This window comes from Peromyscus leucopus, chromosome 8b (genome assembly GCF_004664715.2).
Source record: "Peromyscus leucopus breed LL Stock chromosome 8b, UCI_PerLeu_2.1, whole genome shotgun sequence".
Taxonomy (NCBI): domain Eukaryota; kingdom Metazoa; phylum Chordata; class Mammalia; order Rodentia; family Cricetidae; genus Peromyscus; species Peromyscus leucopus.
In genome coordinates this window covers 57,261,715-57,282,550 of record NC_051086.1, presented here as the reverse complement: position 1 = coordinate 57,282,550, position 20,836 = coordinate 57,261,715, and the positions used below count along the sequence as shown (strand labels likewise).

Genomic DNA, 20,836 nt, shown 5'->3' with positions numbered 1-20,836 from the left:
CCAGACTCAGAAAGACAAATATGGTATGTACCCACTCATAGGAAGATACTAGATGTGGAATAAGGATGACTGAACTGCTACTCACATCACCAGTGAGGCTACCTGGAAAACGGGACCCCAAAAAAGACATGGAGAAATGGATGAGATCTACATGAACAGCCTGGTCATGAGTGGGAACAATGAAGAGCAACGGTCGAGGGAAAGAGAGTGGGAGATCCTAGCTGGATCAAGAAAAGAGAGGGAGAACAACGAATAGGAGACCATGGTAAATGAAGACCACATGAGAAGGGGAGGAAGCAGAGAGCTAGGGAGGCCCACGGAGATCCACAAAGATACCGCCAGAAAAGACTGCTGGCAATGGACGAGAGACGGCAGGAACTGACCTACTCCGGTAATGGGATGGTCATACACCCTGTTAGTTGTGCCATAAACCCCATCCAAGGAAGGTCTGAGGAATCTGGATGCAGACATCCACGGCTGGGCCCCTGGTGGAGCACTGGGAGTCTAATTAGTGAGAAAGAAGAGGGTTTATATGAGCATTTCCACATGCTTTAATCTAGAAAATGTCATTGATATTGGTGCAGAAGAAAGATACGATGAAAATGTTTATAAACTCTAAAAAGAAGTGACAGAATTAGTTTGAAATCTTTGCTTGAGTTATTCCTCAGATGTCTACACTCTATGTGGTGATTAATTCATGCATCAAGTGGGTTTAGCTAATGTCTGAAAAATACTAGTTGCTATGCAGATATTCTATAAATGTCATTTAATTGCAGACTTTGAGTAAAGTAATGAACACTTCATAAGATAATGATCTTCATGCAATCAAATGAAGGGATTAAGGGAAAAGGACAGATCATTGTATGAATGTATTCTTATTCTGCCTTAATATTCTAGACAGTTCTTCAAATGCTGGTCTCATCAACCTCTAACACTGAACAGTATGGGCACTAAGTCACATGCATGGGCAGACACCACACACACACACACACACACACACACACACACACACACACACACTTATGTGTTAATTTGTGATTCTTGACAACCTTGGCTAATGAGTTTATCACAGGTCTCGGAGAACACGTCAAGAGATCTAAGCAACTTTCTCTTAAATGCAACAACCAAGTCTGACTGATTGTATTTTAACAGACTGACCTTGTTTAATGCAGCTGAACTTAGATGCTGTGAATTAGCAGTACAGAGGGGAAACCATGTAGGAAAAATATCATGCACCATTTAAAAGATGTTCTCTCTGTGTATTCAAGACTGTGTATTCAAACATGCAACATTCCTACCTCTACTTCTCTAGCACTGTGATTACAGGCATGTGTCATCATACACAGTTTCTCCTCTGTAAATGAACAGTACCTTTGTGCTATGGAGGCATGCGTGTAAAGATCAGAAGCCAGAGAAATCACCATCAACTGTTACCACTGATGGGCCAATGGACTTCATTCCTTGTTCAGGAGCTATGCCCACAGTTCTCAAATTAAACAGCACATAAAAATCCCAAGGGACAATTTTCTAACATTTGGGACACAACATATCATCTAGGATTTTGTTGCAGTACTGATTTTGGTTGAATAGCTTTCATTGTATAGTTGACATGAACACCTTGATGATACTAATGTCATCCTTGGTGGAATGAGCATAGGAGCAATCATAGATATTACCACTAAAACATAGATTTGTAAACTGTACAGATAAAATTAATCATCATCTTGGGTAGGACATTGTTCAGAGTTTGCTAAGACCCCACATGGGAAAGCATAGCAAACAACTGTTCAGCACTACAGCAGTGAACTCCATCTTACCATGCTGCTCTTGTGTTGAAATGGTCTACTATTAAAAGAAATTTACATAACAAGTAATTGTAATGATCCCATCAATATTGATTGCATCAATATAAAAGTAGTTTTATTATGGCCATAAAATATATACTTTCCCAGTGTAGTGAAGTATTGGGAGACAGAGAAAATGAGAATATTATCATACCTGAAAAACTGTCCTGTATCACACTGGAAATTCATGTGGATTGACAGCAAGACATTTGCTCGTTTTCCTTAAATTACTCCCTCTGCTGATGCCGAGTCAAGTTTTCTGCTTCACTGTCCTACTCATCTTCATTTTATCTGCAGTCACAGGAACTCTTGGCCTCTGTACTCATTACCTATCTGTACCATTCCTAGTCACATCCCCATGCTGCCATTTTAGGACCTGAGGGGCTCTGCATCCCAGAGGAGTGCAGATCCTGTATAACTCTTTAAAGACATAGTAATTACCCAGGACCTTTCGAGGACCAATTTGCCTCCAGGATCTCTAGTGGAGACCAATTATAGTCACTGATCACTCCTTCCTACCCTTACGGAACGTAGAACTTAACCTACAACAAGCAAAACAGATAAACAAATAGAAGCAACAATTCTACATGAGAAATGAGCACACAGGTGAGGTCAACAGTACTGCCAGTGGATTGTGTTAAGGAACAATTGCAGCCATTACTATTAAACATATAGGTTTTTGAGCTATGTCAGATAAGTTTAATTACTTGTTCGTATATGTTAAAGCTCCATAGGTAAAGGTATGTTAAAGATTTAAGAGCCACAGAAGGTGTGTTAACACCGACATAAGAACCGGCAGGCTGGGTATAGCGGTTCATAACTAATCACAGCTCTTGAGAGGCTGAGGCCATAAGATCACCTTGAGTTCAAAGCACGCTTAGACAACAAAGTGAGTCCCTTTCTCAAAAACTCAAACAGTTGTGCTGCAAGGATATGACCTTCTAGAATTTTACATAAGACATAATTGAAAAGAAGTCCTTCATCACTAAAGAGATTATAAATGGTGTCCAGGAAACAAAATATTTCAACAACAGAAAATTCTTCAGGGGAAGAGATAACAAATAATTTTAGCATACCTGAAAACTTGTGCTACATAACATCACACAATGGATATCCTCAGGCTAAAAGAACTGTAAGGAAAGAGCTTAGCCTTACCTAGAGTGCACAAGATGATGCCCAAGCTCTGATAAAAGATACTTCTCTTTATTCATCATTGACACAGGTTGTAACAAGTCCCATAGTCATCCCCTAAGTCCACACCTCTGCTTCTCTCATATCTCCTTCTAGTCACCCCTGAGCCTAAGAGGCTCTGTATCCCAGAGGAGTCCAGTAACTCATTAAGGACTGTAATGACACAGGACCAATATAGCACCTGTTCTCCCAGACTCCTACAGTGGTGACTGATTATCACTGCCAGTTATACATTACTATACTTAAGGGATTGTGGACTTGGAGAGAAACTCATGAAGAGATGCTCATTTGTTTACTTGTTCATGTGTCTAAAGCCTATTCTTTGTGTTTGGGGAGGGGACCCTGAGGAAGAGAGTTTGCAAAATAGCTAGGAGTAATCAGAGACCACACAGATGGATAGAAAATACATTAGATGTCATAATTACTAAAGAAGCCACAGTGGTTTTTTTAAAAAATTATTTTATAATTAATTTAATTTTACATATCAGCCGTGGATTCCTCTGTCCTGCATCCTCCCAGCCCTCAGGTTTCACCCCCAATCCACCCCCATTCCCACCTCCTCCAAGGCAAGGTCTCCCCTGGGGATTCAGATCAGCCTGGTAGATTCAGTTGAGGCAGGTCCAGGCCCCTCCTCCCTACACCAAGGCTGAGCAAAATGTCTCAGCATAGGCCCTAGTTTCCAAAAAGCCAGATCATGCACTAAGGACAGGTTTTGGTCCCACTGCCTGGGTGCCTCCTAAATAGTTCAAGCTAATCAACTTATCTTGTCTCACTTATCCAGGGGGCCTGATCTAGTTCCATGGGGACTTTCAGCTATTGGTTCACAGTTCATGTGTTTCCACTAGTTTGGCTATTTGTCCCTGTGCTTTTTCCAATCATGGTCTCAATATCTCTTGCTCATATAATCCCTCCTCTCTCTTGCCAACTGGACTCCTGGAGCTCCACCTGGGGCTTGGTCATGCATCTTTGCCTCTGCTTCCATCAGTCACTGGATGAAAGTTCTATCATGACAGGGTGTTCGGCCATCAGATCAGCAGAGTAGGTCACCTCAGTCTTTCTCTTGACCATTGCCAGTAGTCTATTGGGAAGGTATCTCTGTGAATATCTGGGGACCTCTCTAGCACTCTGTTTCTTCCTATTCCCGTGGGGTCTTAATTTAGCGTGGTGTCTCTTTCTTTGTTCTCCCATTCTGTTCCTGATCCAGCTGGGACTTCCTGCTCCCCTAAGCTCTCTTTCCCCTGACCCTTGCCCTCCATTACCCTGCTCATGTCTAGTTTGCTCATGTAGATTTCATCCATTTCTCTGTGCCTTTCTTAGGGTCCTCTTTACTACGTAACCTCCCTGGAGTTGTGAGTTGCAGTCTGGTTATCCTTTGCTTTATATCTAGCACCCAATTATGAGTGAGTACATACCATGTTTGTCTTTCTGAGTCTGGATTACCTCACTCAGGATGATTTTTTCTAATTTGCCTGCAAACCTCATGATGTCATTGTTTTTCTGTGCTGAAAAGTACTCCATTGTGCATATGTACCACATTCTGTTAATCATTGTTCAGTTGAGGGGCATCTAGGATGTTTCCAGGTTCTGGCCATTACAAATAATGCTGCAATGAACATAATTGAGCATGTACCTTTGTGGTATGATTGAGCATTCCTTTATCCCCAAGAGTGGAATAGCTGGGTCTTGAGGGAGGTTGATTCCCATTTTTTTAAGAAAGCACCATATTGATTTCAAAAATGGCTGTACAAGTTTCCATTCCCACCAACAGTGGAGAAGTGTTCCCCTTGCTCCACATCCTCTCCAACGTAAGCTCTCTTCAGTGTTTTTGATCTTAGCCATTCTGATGGGTGTAAGATGATATCTCAGAGTCATTTTGATTTGCATTTCCTTAATGACTAAGAATGTTGAGCAAAGATATATTCCTTCAACATCTTTTGGCCATTTGAGCTTCTTTTGTTGAGAATTCTCTGTTTAGCTCTATAGCCATTTTTTCAATTGGACTGTTGGGTATTTTGATGTCTAATTTCTTGAGTTTTTTATATGTTCTGGATATCAGCCCTCTGTCAGATGTGGGGTTGGTGAAGATCTTTTCATATTCTGTAGGCTTTTGTTTTGTCTTGTTGACCATGTATGTCCTTTGCCCTACAAAAGCTTCTTAGTTTCAAGAGGTCCCATTGATTGATTTTTTCTCTCAGTGTCTGTGCTACTGGTGTTATATTTAGGAAGTGATCTCTGGTGCCAACGCATTCATGACTACTTCCTACTTTCTCTTCTATCAGGTTCAGTGTAACTGGATTATGTTGGTGTCTTTGATCCACTTGGACTTAATTTTTGTGCACGATGACAGATATGGATCTATTTGCCGTCTTCTACATGTTGACATCCATTATGCCAGCACCATTTGTTGAAGATGCTTTCTTTTTTCCATGGTACAGTTTTGGCTTCTTTGTCAAAAATTATATGTCCATAGGTGTGTGGAGTAATGTCAGGGTTTTCAGTTTGGTTCCATTTGTCCACATGTCTGTTTTTATGCCAGTACAAAGCTGCTTTCATTACTGTAACTCTATAGTAGAACTTGAAGTCAGGGATCGTGATGCCTCCAGAGGTTGTTTTATTGTACAGGATTCTTTTGGCTATCCTGGGCTTTTGTTTTTCCATATGAAGTTGAGTATTGTTCTCTCCAGGTCTGTGAAGAATTGTGTTGGGATTTTGATAGGGATTGCATTGAATCTGTAGATCGCTTTTGGTAAGATTGTCATTTTTACTATGTTAATCCTACCTATCCATGAGCATGAGAGATCTTTCCATTTTCTGACATATTTTTCAATTTCTTTTTTCAGGGACTTAAAGTTCTTGTCATACAGGGCCTTCATTCACTTGCTTAGAGTTACCCCAAGGTATTTTATATCATTTGTGGCTATTGTAAAGGGTGATGTATGGATGATTTCTTTTCCCGCTCATTTTACATTTGTATATAGGAGGGCTATTGATTTTTTTAGTTAATCTTATATCCTGCTACATTCCTGAAGGTGTTTATAAGCTGTATGAGTTTCTTGGTCGAATTTATGGGGTCACTTATGTATACTATCATGTCATCTGCAAATAGTGAAAGCTTGACTTCTTCCTTTCCAATTTGCATCCCCTTAATCTCCTTATGTTGTCTAATTGCTCTGGCTAGAACTTCAAGTACTATATTGAATAATGATGGGGAGAGTGGACAGCCTTGTCTTGCTCCTGATTTTAGTGTAATACCTTTGAGTTTCTCTCCATTTACTTTGATGTTGGCTGTTGGCTTGTTGTAAATTGCCTTTACTATGTTTAGATATGTTCCTTGTATTCCTGATCTCCTCAAGACCTTTATCATGAAGGGGTGTTGATTTTTGTCAAATGCCTTTTCAGCATCTAGTTAGATGACCATGTGGTTTTTTTCTCTCAGTTTGTTTATATGGTATATTACATTGACAGACTTTCGTATGTTGAACCACCCTTGGATCCCTGGGATGAATCCTACTTGATCATGGTGAATATTTTTCTGATGTGTTCTTGGAGTCTGTTGGCCAATATTTTATTGAGTATTTTTACATCAATGTTCATGAGGGAGATTGGTCTGTAGTTCTCTTTCTTTGTTGCATCTATGTTTGGGTTGGGATTCAGGGTACTTGTAGCCTCATAGAAGGAGTTTGGTAATGTTCCTTCTGTTTCTATTGTGTGGAATAATTTAAAGAGTATTGGTATTATCTCTTCTTTGAAGATCTGGTAGAATTCTGCACTGAAACCATCTGGACCTGGGCTTTTTTTGGTTGGGAGACTTTTAATGACTGATTCTATTACCTTAGGTGTTATTGGACTATTTAAATAGTTTATCTGATCTTGATTTAACTTAGGTATGTTGTACCTATCCAGAAAATTATCCATTTCTTTTAGATTTTCCAGTTTTGTGGAGTACAGTTTTTTGAAGTATGACCTGATGATTCTCTGGATTTCTTCAATGTTAGTTGTTATGTCTCTCTTTTCTTTTTTGATTTTGCTAATTTGGATGCTCTCTCTCTGCCTTTTGTTTAGTTTGGATAAAGCCTTGTCTATCTTTTTGATTTTCTCAAAGAACCAACTCTTTGTTTCATTGATTCTTTGTATTGTTCTCTTTGTTTCTAGTTTATTGATTTGAGCTCCCAATTTCATTATTTCCTGGCATCTAATTCTCCTGGGCGACTTTGCTTCTTCTTGTTCTAGAACTTTAAGGTGTGCTGCTAAGTCACTAGTGTGGGATTTCTCCAACTTCTTAATGTGGGCATTTAGTGCTATGAATTTTCCTCTTAGCACTGCTTTCATAGTGTCCCATAAGTTTGGGTATGTGGTATCTTCATTTTCATTGATCTCTAGAAAGTCTTTAATTTCTTTCTTTATTTCTTCTTTGACCCATTGGTGATTCAGTTGAGCATTATTAAGTTTCCATGAGATTGTAGGCGTTCTGTAATTTTTATTGTTGTTGAAATCTAACTTTAAACCATGGTGGTCTGAAAAATGAAGGAGGTTATTCCATTTTTTTCTGTTGAGATTTGCTTTGTGGCCAAATATATAGCTAATTTTAGAGAAGGTTCCATGGGAGTGCTGAGAAGAAGATATATTCTTCTTTGTTAGGATGGAATGTTCTATAGATATCAATTAAGTCCATTTGAGTCATAATATCAGTTAAGTCCTTTATTTCTCTGTTAAGTTTCAATTGGGGAGATCTGTCCAGTAGTGAGATTGGGGTGTTGAAGTCTCCCACTCTTAATGTGTTGGGTTTTATATGTGATTTAAGCTTTAGTAATACTTCTTTTACATATGTGGGTGCCCTTGTGTTTGGGGCATAAATGTTCAGAACTGAAACATCATCTTGGTGGATCTTATGTGCGATGAGGATGTACTGTCCTTTTTGATCTCTTTTGATTGATTTTAGTTTAATGTCTATTTTGCTGGATATTAGGATGGCTACACCATCTTGCAAGGATTGGCTCTTGTGCTACCCAGGCAGGGTGCAGGGTCCTCTCTCCTGTTTGTTGCAGCTGGTGGCAAGCAGGGGAAGTTCTTCCAGCCTTCTGACTTCAGGGCCAGCTCTCCCACCTGCCTCAGGCATTGAGGGCTCCAGGAGCATCTCTCCCCTACCCATGCCACCACAGGACAGATGAGTGATGGAGATAGCTCTCCCATGCTAACAAGATTTCATTTTTCTTAAGAGCTGAGTGATATTCCATTACGTAAATGTACCACATTTTCATTATTCACTTATTAGTTGATGGATATCTAGCACAATTGTTCTCAACCTGTGGCTTGAGGGATTGCATATCATTATCCTGCATATCAGATATTTTCATTTTGATTGATAATAGTAGTAAAATTACAGTTATGAAGTAGCAACAAAAATATTTTATGGTTGAGATTGTGACAACATGAGGAACTGTATTAAAGTGTTGTGGCATTAGGAAGGTTGAGAAGCATTGATCTGGGATGTTTCTACTTCCTGGCTATTGTACATAGAGCAACAATGAACATGAATGAGCAGGTGTCTCTGTGGTAGGATATAGAGTCCTTTGGGAATATGCGCAGGAAATATACAAATGGGTAACATCTATTCTTTTATTGTTTTATTATTACTGTTACTTTATTTTTACACTTGTAATTAAATATAATCATACCACTCCCCCTTTCCTTTCCTCCCTCTAATCTATCCCATGTTTCCCCTCTCAATGCAATTGCCTTTTCCTTTTATTATTGTTACATATCTATCTATCTATCTATCTATCTATCTATCTATCTATCTATCTACCACCCAAAACTAAATAAATACAACGTGCTGAGCTCATATTTGTTGTTTGTGTGGATATGGTTTCAGGGCTCACCACTTTGCATTGGAAAACTATATAGGGCTCATACCTGGGAGAACCTAATTCTCTCTCTCTCTCAGAAGTTAATAGCTGCCTGTAGATCTATGAGTAGGACCCTGTGAGATTTTTCTCCCTCCTGTATTAACATGTCTACTGATAATGTCATTGTGCAGGCCTTTTTTAAGTAGACATTTCTAAGAAAGGCAGTCACACAGCAGACTTCAAGGTATTCTTTTTCTTTTTTCTTTTTAACATTCATTTTACATACCAACTACAAATCTCGCTCTCTTCCCTCCTCCTGTTCCTCAAGGCTTCCCCCAACCCATCACCTATTCCCTCCTCCAACAAGGTAAGGCCTCCTGTAGGGAGTCAGCAGAGCCTGGTACATTCAGTTGAGACAGGTCCAAGTCCCTCCCTCCTGTATCAAGGCTGTACAGGGTGTCTCACCATAGGTAGTGGGCTCCAAAAATCCCACTTATGCACCAGCGATGGATCCTGATCCTACTGCCAGGGAGCCCCTTGTAGATGTAACCAACCATCTTATTACATAAGAAACACAGAACCAATGTAAAAGAGAAAGCCAAGAGGTCAGAGTTCAGAGCTAAAATCTTACCCTTTCACCTGCGGTGCTCCTAGCTTCCCGAAAGAGAGCTACTTCCTGTGTGTCTGTCTTTAAATAGTCTTTCTGTTCTGCCTTCTCATTGGTTGTAAACCCAAACACATGACTGCCTCGCCACTGCCTGTAAGTACAGCCCTCTAGGTCTTAAAGGCGTATTTCTCCAAGGCTGGTTGTGTCCCTGAACACACAGAGATCTATGGGATTAAAGGTGTGCGCCACCACCACCATGCTCTTTCTATGGCTCTAATAGCTCTGACCCCTGAGCAACTTTATTTATTAACATACAATTAAAATCACATTTCAGTACAAATAGAATACCACCATAGCCCCTTAAGCATATCAAGCTATACAACTGTCTTACTTATGCAAAGGGCCTAGTCCAGTCCCATGGAGGCTCCACAGCTGTTGGCCTAAAGTTGATGAGTTCCCACTAGCTTGGTTTGGTTGTCTCTGTAGGTTTCCCCATCATGATCTTGATGCCCCTTGCTCATAGAATCCCTCTTTCCTCTCTTCAACTGGAGTCCTGGAGCTCGGCCTGGTGTTTGGCTGTGGATCTCTGCATCTGCTTCCATCAGTTACTGGATGAAGGCTTTTTGATGACAGCTAGAGTATTCACCAATATGATTACTGGGGTAAGCCAGTTGAGGCACCCTTACCACTATTGTTAGTAGTCTAAGCTGGTATCCTGGTGCATTCCTGGGAACTTCCCTATGTAGACGAATTTCTAAACAGTCTTATTAAATAAGAAACACAGAGCCAAATACAGGGGTGAAAGCTGTAGCGATCAGAGAAATAGGAATATCCACCAGATAACCTTAGCTCACCATGCCACCATAACTTCCCCTGAGAGCCAGCTTCTTCCCTGTCTAACCTGCGCCTTTATTGCCTTGCTGTTCTGCTTTCTCATTGACACTTACCCTAGCCACCTAACTTCCTCATTACTGTCGTGCAGGCCTCCAAGTCTCTATGGTTGGTGCTGAGATTACAGGTTTATGTCACCATGCTTGGCTGTGTCCTTGAACACACAGAGTCTCTGCCTGCCTTGTGATTGTCTTAAGGGTATGTGCTACCAACACCTGACTTATTTTTATGGCTGGCTATGTCCTCTGATCTGCAGGGAAACTTTATTTATTTTACATACAAGTAAAATATCACCATATTTCAGCACAAATAAAATATCACCACATCCCTCGAATCAGGTTTCTCCCTATCCTCATGATGTCTCCCTCTATCATGGTATCTTTTTCTTTGCTCTCCCACTCTGTCCCTGTTCCAGTTCCACCATCTTGTTCCTTTATGTCCTCATCCCCCTTTCCCTACCCTATTTTTCCCTATCCTAAGTTTACTCATGGATATATAATCTATTTCACCTTCCCAGGGTGATGCATGTGCCCCTCTTAGGGTCCTCCTTGTTGGCTAGCTTCGCTAGAGCTGTGAGTTGTCTGGTTATTCTTTGCTTTACATCTAGTATCCACTTATGAGTGAGTACATACGATGTTTGTCTTTCTCAGTCTGGGTTACATAACTCAGGATGATATTTTTTAATTCTTTCCATTGCCTGCAAATTTTATGATGTCGTTGTTTTTTTTTAACTGCTGATTAGTACTCTATTGTGTATATGTACTACATTTTCTTTATCCATTCTTTAGTTGAGGGACATCTAGTTTGTTTCCAGGTTCTGGCTATTATAAATAATGCTGCTATGAACATAGTTGAGCATGTGTCCTTGTGGTATGATTGAGCAATCCTTGGGTATATGCCCAAGAGTGGTATATCTGGGTCTTGAGGAAGATTGATTCCCAATTTTCTGAGAAACCACCATATTGATTTCCCAAGTGGATGTACAAGTTTGCACTCCCACCAACAGTGTAGGAGTGTTCCCCTTGTATCACATCCTCTTCAACATAAGCTGTCATCTGTTTTTGATCTTAGCCATTCTGACAGGTGTAAGATGGTATCTCAGAATCATTTTTCATTGCATTTCTCTGATGACTAAGAATGTTGAGCAATTCTTTAAATGTCTTTTGGCCATTTGAGATTCTTCTTTTAGAATTCTCTGTTTAGATGTATAGCACATTTTAAAATTGCCTTCTTGGCATTCTGACTCTCATAATCTTCCCACTCTTGTGATGCTCCCTGACCATGGGATGCTGTAGCTATGTTGCCAATGTATCCATTGAAGCAGGGCTCCCACAATACATTGCTATTTGCATTGTGTACAGTTGTGATTTAATTTTTAGATAATTTCAGATATGTATACAACTCTCATCCCCTACTTCCCTAAGTTCCCTGACATATTCCTCCTCCCCACGAATCTTTTTTTTACATTCATGACTGTTCATTTTGTTTTGTGACCCATCGAGTTTAATTAGTACACTCCATGTAACCATAGGCTTGGAGCTATCTGTTGGAGCCTGGTGTCTCCAAACTTTATTTTATTTTTGAGGATTTCATAAGCTTCTAGGCATAACTGAGAATAGTTAACAAAGAGGCAACCTTCAGAATAGGAGAAAACATTATATGGTAAGATTTGCTATACATATTATAAAGGAACTCTTAGAACTCCATAAAATCCATTAACTGTCCAGAAGCTTTTAGTTTGATGTAATCCAATTTGCCTCTTTTTGATATTGTTTTTTTGTGCTCTTTTGTTTGTTTTTCTGTCTGTGTTCACCCCCAATTCTTGAAGCTTTTCTTTGATGTTTCCTTCTAATGATGATCTCATATTTCCATGTCTTATGTTTAAGACATCAATTTCTTGGGCTTCAGAATTTTTTAAAAATTTATTATTATATTTTATTTTTATTATTTAAAACAATTCTAAAAGTTAAATATATTTGAATCATATTCTCACCCTCCAGATCCTCTTCCCCTCCCTTCTCACCCAATTTTAAGATCTTCCTAAAAAACAAACTAATACAACAACAAATTCCTCCAAAACCAAGAAAACAAAATAAAATTATGCCCTCAAAGGAAGATAAAAGTAAACAAAGCATAAAAACAAACTGTAACCAAATATTTTTTATTTGATTTTAAGAAAACACATTAAGGTGTCCCTGGGTACTGATTAATACCAGTTATAGAAAAAAGTACAATAATGAGATCAATATTCTAAAGGCTTACAAAAGTCTGTCAAGAGTCAAGACAGTTTAGAAAACCAATATAGACAATGAAATAAAGATAGGGTCTAGGGAATTAAGTGATGTAATGTTCTAATGACAGACAGTATAAAGAACATGTGAAAGATTACAAAAGGGCTGGTTGAGGTAAAATACTTGAATATTATAAGTATTGATCTGTGACCATTTGAGTACCCATTTAGAATCACACAGTCACAGCATTCATTTGGACAAAATGAGGAAAACCTGGAATAACTATGAGAATCATATATGACTTTAAGTCTACACTGCAACTTCCAGGACCATATGGGCAATACAACAAGTGCACATTTGGATCTCCTAAACTTATTTCCCAAATTCAACTACTTTTATAAACTCCCTGTAATTTGTGTAGTGATAGCTATGTTGTGAGAACTCTAAACAGAAGCACCTACAGTGAGGTAAAATTCTGTGGTGACAAACAATGTAATATTAATATTTTCTAGAAGAAATTGTATAAAAATCTGAAGAGTTACCTTCACAGGAATGAGGGAATTTGTTTTTTGCAAACTACTCTTTCTAAGGCTCCCTTCACGTCTCTGTTCCTCAGGCTATAGATGAAGGGGTTCAGCATGGGAGTCACCACTGTGTACATCAAAGATATGACAGTCTCCTTCACAGTAGAGTTATTAGCAGAAGGGCATAAGTAGAGACCAATGACTGGCCCATAGAATAGTGACACTACAGTCAGGTGGGAGCCACAGGTAGAAAAGGCTTTACGGATACCTTGAGAAGAAGGGACCTTGAAGATGAAGGAAACAACTTTTGCATAGGAAACAATGATGAGAAGGAAAGGGAGTACAACTATCGGGCCTTCCAAGATAAATATTGCCAATTCATTGTTATGAGTGCTAGAACAAGCCAGTTTCAGCAGAGCAGACATATCACAGAAAAAGTGGGGAATCACGTTGTCCTCACAGAAAGAAACTCTGGCCATGAGCAGGGTGTGCAGCATGGCATGAAGTGTGGTCAGCACCCAGGACAGCAACACCAGACTCACACAGAGCTTAGGACTCATGATACTGTTGTAGTGAAGGGGGAAGCAGATGGCCACATAGCGGTCATAGGCCATGACTACAAGAAGGAAACTCTCCATGACTCCAAAAGTCACAAAAAAGTACATTTGTGTCAGACAACCTGCATAGGGGATGGATGGGTCCTGGCTCTGCATGTTCTGTAGACATTTGGGCATTATGACAGAGGAGAAGCAGAGGTCAGAGAAGGACAAGTTGCTGAGAAACAAGTACATGGGTGTGTGGAGATGGGAGTCCAGTAGAATGAGGATAATGATGATGAGGTTCCCCAGGACAGTGGTGAGGTACATGGCCAGAAACAGGGCATAGAACAGGTGCTGGTGCTCTGCGGGGATCGGCAGGCCAAGGAGGAGGAACTGGGAGACAACAGTTTGGTTCCTTCTAGTCATCCGTTTACTCCAATGCTTTTTCAGAAAAAAATAATAGTGGCACTTAACATTCCAAATGAAGGTGAAAATATTTCAAATTCATTGGATAATGAACAGAAGATGTAACATATTTACATGCTCTACAAAACATTATCACAATAAGTATACTGTTCAGATCAACATGTCTATATTAATATTTATTAAGGACTTATTAAATCTGTTCAACATATTTCACCAACTAGTCTTTTTATAAAAAATTTTTTTATTTGATTTGCATTAAATCTTCTTGTTTCTCTTGAATTTACCTGGTTAGTCATCCAAGACAAATTTGATTGCCTCATGCTTCATCATTCTCTCACAGTGTGATGGCTCTAAAGATGTTTTCCATTATCTATCTATCTATCTATCTATCTATCTATCTATCTATCTATATATCATCTGTCTGACTGTCTTCCAGTCTATCTGCCCATCTGTTTATCTATCACTCCAAGAAAAATTTTATATACACTAAAGTTATATTGCCACTTAAAATTCAGCTATAGGTGTTTTTCCTAACTACAGTACATACATGCCATCATTAACTAATTATATTCCATTGGGTGTATCAAGGATGTTGTGTCACAATAGATTCACAAAGAAACTGATGACCCTACTCTTGTAGGACCTTCCTTTACTGTCTCTAATGTTAGTAAAAGTAATTCAGAATAAAAAAGGATATATTTTATTGCATCCACTTATTTCTTTCACTTTAATCTAGGGCATTCTAATTTTTTTCCATTGTATTTCTACCCCCTGCATTCCTCACCACAAGACCATATTCCTAAAACAAGGTGCATCTCTAGCAATATCATATTAGATGCTTAATTCATACCCCCTTTTCCTGCCTCAGTGCTCTCCTTCAACACGCTTCATTTACACCTTTGCAATCTAAGATAGCAATCTGATCCTCTCTTTTCTAATAAGTGTTTCAAGGAATTATCATTGCTTTTAAGATAAAGGCACATTCTTTTTGAATGCACAAATGATACATTATTGCTGGACCTGTGCCTACCCTTTAGGCCACATAAGGGCTCACAGTGACTCTTGCATTCCACTTCTCTGTGGATAACAACTGAAGCCATAATTTCCAGTCTCCATTCTTCAACTTTTTTCCTTGTAACTGTTAACTTTTTCCTCAGATCGTGCTTTATCTGACTTATTCCTACTTATCCTTCATGTATAGTAGCCACTGCTTGCTTAGAAAAATCTTTGACTACCTGCTTGGTAAGACCTACTGCCATGTTCACATAGCATTCTGAACTCAACCTTCAGCTCTCTGGTGCTCCTGATCACTGGTTTAGAGCAGACTTCCCACCAGAATTCAAATTACATGCAAGAAAAATCATGTTTGCTTTTATTTTGTAACAGGGCTAACACTTGGCATGGTACCTGGATATTGCCAATGTTTCCTCAATATTTTTTGGCTATAATGCAGACTTAGATATGTAAAGGTGAAATTCTTCACCTTTAAAAATAGAAAATTCCCATTAAAATGAGAATACATACACTTTGAGAATACAAACATTTAAACTTTGCAGAATGCAAACTAACTAGCTTAACCACTCAAAACCTTGACACAATATGATCAAGTTCAGAAAGGTAATTTGGTATTTACTAAACACTGAGGGTATGAGAGTATGACTGTTTTCAGCAATTCTGGTGACTCAATATGCTACAGAGGATGTCTCTAATATTGATGTAGGAAAATCAACATGATGGTCATTTTATAAATTATTGAAGATACAGAAAGAAGCACAAGGTATGTACAGACATGCAAAATTTATCATGAGTTCTCCCTCACATAAACATAACATCAAGTGATGGATCTTTCCTTAGTCACTGATAACAAGTTTTGACAAGTGCCAGTTCTTAATGCTGTTAGGAAGATATTCTCAAAATTATTAATGTTGAAGTCAGTAGACCTAGCAAATCACCCTTCACAACATGACAAGCCTCATGGAGCAAGTTGAAGGATATACAAGAGAATGTGCTGTCTTCTGAAGAAAAATTCTCTCTCCAGACTGCTCTGGACTCAAGCCAGCAGTCTCTACTCTTCCTAGAGACTCTTGAGGCTGGCTTTGTAGATATTAGACCTCCAGTTGCCCATCTTGTCTAAGCTGTAAGCTGTATCCTTAAAATAAATGGCTCTTTCTGTTCGGCTTTCCTGTTTTCTTCTAGACAGTCTTGACTAATGAACACCCCAGCATGCTATAAGATGGCAAAGAAAGCCGGGCAGTGGTGGCACACGCCTTTAATCCCAGCACTCGGGAGGCAGAGGCAGGCAGATCTCTGTGAGTTCGAGGTCAGCCTGGTCTCCAAAGCGAGTTCCAGGAAAGGCGCAAATCTACAAAGAGAAACCCTGTCTCGGAAAAAAAAAAAGATGGCAAAGAAAGCAAGGTGGGGGCATTAAAGGCACGTGAGGTTAGGTATGTAGCTCAACTCTATAATATTTGAGTAGCAGGCCCAACATGCCACAAAACCACACTGAAGAGACATCACTCTGTTGATGGGTATTTAATGCAGCTGCATTCATTGATGTATACTTTAGAATCATGTTTCAGTATTATGGAGGGATGACACATGTAGGGAACACCATAACCCAGTTTCCCAAATTCTGCTTCCCCCATGAAGGATAGGCTAGGTGTGTCTGTAATCCCAGTGCTCTTATGGAAGATAAGATTTGGAGATAAGAGAATCTCTGAAAGATTGCAGGCCAGCTAGCCTGGTCTATGCCATGGCAAACAATAAAGCATTGTGTATTGTGAAATGTGAGCTCATGGATGCCAGATACCCTCTGACCTCTATATGCACAGATACAGCAAGAGACAGACAAATAGAGACAGAAACATACACAGAGACAGAGAGGGAGAGAGAGATTTAAAGACAGAAGAACTACAAAACTGGCCCCTGTGTAGTAGTGCAGACCTATGTCCCAGCACTTTGGAGTTTGAGGCTAGAGATCACCATGAGTTTGAGTCCAACCTGGAACAGAGTTAGTCTTTCCCCACAAAAATCCAAAGTAAACTACAGAACTGAAATAAATTTTCCAGACCTGTTATTATCTTGAAATGATATGATTTGGGAGACAAGATGAAGAAAAAGTAATTACAAAGACCCTCATAGATAATAAGATGTTTGCTAATGTTGATCACAAAGCAAATACTCCACTATTTAACAATAATATGAGTCAGAAAACCGGCAACGATGAATATTATCACATCCAAAAAAACTATCCTGAGAATATGTGATCGGGAAGAAAAATAAAATACTCTCAAGTTTGAAGGCCAGCAAGGAAAGAGCCCAGTCTCCTGATAATTACCTGGATGGCCAAGGGTGACTCCTAAGTCATGATAAAAGATCCCACACTTCTTATTCACTACGGTACAGGAAGTCAACAGGTCTGCAGTCCTCTCCAGTGTCTACACCACATTTCACACACCTCCCCTGCTATACACCCCTACATAAGAGGCTCTGTGTCCCAGAGGAGTCCAGGAGCTGCAGCAACTCATTAAAGGCAATCATTATCCAGGACCTCTAAATGACCAGTTCTCTCACAGACCTACTGAAGTGACTGATAATAGCCAGTGACACATGTAACTACATTTTAGGGCAAAGTAGAGTGGGAGAGAAACTTATGGAGAGTTTGAACAGTTGCTAAAATAACTAGAAAGTACATGTTCAAGGACATAACATAATATTTCTTAGAACATATTTTTTTTGTAAGTGGCTGTTAAAGACACACCATTTCCCTTTTTTTAAGAAACAACGAATCAATTAATTTTTTTACAACCCAGACACAGTTTCCCGTCCCTCTTCTCCGCCCAGTACCTCCCTTTGCACTCCCATCCACTCCTTCCCCATTTCTATTCAGAAAAGGGCAGGCATCCCGTGTATAAAACAAAAACAAAAACAAAACAAACAAACAACAACAACAACAACAAAAAACATGGTCTATCAAGTTGCAGTACAACTATAAACCTCCCTTTGTATTAAGGCTGGGCAAGGCAACCCAGTTTGAGGAATAGGGTCCCAAAAGCCAGTAAAAGAGTTAGAGACAGCCCCTGCTCATACTTTTAGGAGTCCCACTGCAAGACCAAGCTATAGAGCTGTCACATATATGCAGAGAAGACACCATTTTCAAAGGTTACAATTTGGCATTCCGTGAATACATTGTAACCCTCTGTAAACATGTAAATATGCAGATAAGACATCATTTTCAAAAGTTGCAATTTGGCACTCTGTGGATACACTGTAACCACCTGTAAATCCTTTTGAGGAATGAGTGTGTTACTGGCATAGATCAGACTTCTATGACCCCGCTTTCTATACCTGCTAATATATGTTAAGGATAGGAATGTGTGAAAATTACACAACCACACACAATGTTTAATTGCTAAGAAAAAATGAAACACACATTCCCATTCTTTAAGGTGACTTTTGACTCCCTAGCTTAGAGAAAAAAATCTTAATGTCACCCATCACCACTGTCTTCTGAGCTACTCTCTCTGTAATATTCCAGCCTAATAATAAAGTCCATGCCTCTGTTATTTTGAAGCAATAGCTTAGATTCATAATTCTGTTTTTGACTAATCCTTTATTGTATATAGCAAACATCAGATGGATGAAATTAGTGATGCTGTGCTATAACACAAGTTTTCCTTGTTCTCCCACTCTGTTCCTGATCCAGCTGGGACCTCCCGCTCCCCTAAGCTCTCTTTCCCTTGACCTTTGCCATCCATTACCCCTCCCACCCCTAGTTTGCTCATGCAGATCTCATCCATTTTTCTGTTGTTGGGCGGTCCCTGTGTCTTTCTTAGGTTCCTCTTTACTAGGTTGCCTCCCTGGAGTTGTGAGTTGCAGTGTGGTTATCCTTTACTTTATATCTAGTATCCACTTATGAGTGAGTACATACCATGTTTGTCTTTCTGAGTCTGGGTTACCTCACTCAGGATGATATTTTCTAGTTCCATTCATTTGCCTGCAAACCTCATGATGTCATTGTTTTTCTCTGCTGAGTAGTATTCCATCATGTATATGTTCCACATTTATTTATCCATTCTTCAGTTTTCATTTTTGGGAATCTGCATCTCCATTATTCTTATGTTATTTGGCCCAATATAGGTCATATTAACATTTACTTTGGGATGTGAAATATTACTATTTCTTAGAGAATGCCCCAGAAAATGACACAGTATTACTTGTTTTACTCTTGCATAGCAACCACGTTTTCTCTTGGTTATAAGCATCAACAACCCCAGGCACAATGGTATCTATATTCCAGCTATCTAGACCCTTTGGGGTGATTGAATGACCATTTCACAGGGATAACCTAAGACCACTGGAAAACTCAGATACATACATTAGGATTCATAATAGTAGCAAAAATACAGTTCTGAAGTAGTGATGATAATATTTTCATGGTTGGGTTTACCACAGCATGAGGAACTGTATTAAAGTGTTGCAGCATTAGGAAGGTTGAGAATCTCTGCTCTATTCTCTGTATACTGGTTTATTTAAGAACCCAAAGTGACTGGGATTTGCTTTACCTTCCAATCTAGTAAAACTTTTTGTTATATCCCATGATGGAACTATAGAAATATAGGAATTGAGACTATACTGTTATTTATTGTAATAATTATGTTATACTGTAATAATTATAGTAACTGAGAATATGTAACTGAGAACTCTGTTCACTACTATGAAATCTATAGGTACATAGTTTTGTGCATTCACTTTTGCAGTTATCACACAATTATTTTCTTCAAACAACCTTCTGTTCCATTCATTGTTACTTTCCATTTCCTCAGCCTGATCTCATGCACCCAGAGGAATCCCATTCTACTTTATGTATGTTTCTTTTTTAAAAAATTTAATTTAATTTAATTTTGCAATACAATTCAGTTCTACATAGCCACAGATTCCCTTGTTCTCCCCTTTCCTGCTCCCCTCCCCTTCCTGCCAGCCTACCTCCCTCCCCCCCCCCCGTTCCTACCTCCTCCAGAGCAAAGCCTCCCCCAAGGACTGAGATCAACCTGGTAGACTCAGTCCAGGTAGGTCCAGTTTCCTCCTCCCAGGCCAAGCCAAGCGACCCTGCATAAGCCCCAGGTTTCAAACAGCCAGCTCATGCACTGAGCACAGGACCCAGTCCCACTGCCTGGATGCCTCCCAAACAGATCAAGCCAATCGACTGTTTCACCCATTCAGAGGGCCTGATCCAGTTGGGGGACCCTCAGCCTTTGGTTCATAGTTCATGTGTTTCCATTTGTTTGGCTATTTGTCCCTGTGCTTTATCCAAGCTTGGTCTCAACAATTCTTGCTCATACAATCCCTCCTCTTTCTCGCCAATTGGACTCCCGGAGCTCCACCTGGGGCCTGGCTGTGGATCTTTGCATCCAGTTCCCTCAGTCATTGGACAGGGTTTCTAGCACAACAATTAAGTTGTTTGGCCATCCCATCACCAGAGTATGTCAGTTCTGGCTGTCTCTCGACCATTTCCAGCAGTCTATTGTGGGGCTATCTTTGTGGATTTCTGTGAGCCTCTCTACCACATTGCTTCTTCCTATTCTCATGTAGCCATCATTTACCATGGTCTCATATTCATTGTTCTCCCTCTCTGTTCTTGATCCAGTTGGAATCTCCTGCTCCCCCAAGCTCTCTTTCCCTCAACCCTTGCCCTTCATTACCCCCACTCATGTCCAAACTGTTCACGTAGATCTCAT

At 39.6% G+C, this 20,836-nt stretch overlaps 1 protein-coding gene across 2 annotated transcripts; it reads right to left on the bottom strand.

Annotated features, from left to right (window-relative positions):
• Window positions 1-13,154: 13,154 nt before the first annotated feature.
• Window positions 13,155-20,836, bottom strand: LOC114688558 (olfactory receptor-like protein I9). 2 transcript variants are annotated; one of them, XM_028863137.1, is made up of 2 exons: window positions 20,826-20,836; window positions 13,155-14,091 (listed from the first exon to the last, which is right to left on the bottom strand). In XM_028863137.1, exons 1-2 carry the CDS (start codon window positions 20,834-20,836, stop codon window positions 13,155-13,157), a joined length of 948 nt encoding a protein of 315 aa, XP_028718970.1. The 2 variants fall into 2 exon arrangements, with proteins under 2 accessions (XP_028718970.1, XP_028718971.1); XM_028863138.1 differs by lacking the exon at window positions 20,826-20,836 and having other exon boundaries at window positions 13,155-14,099.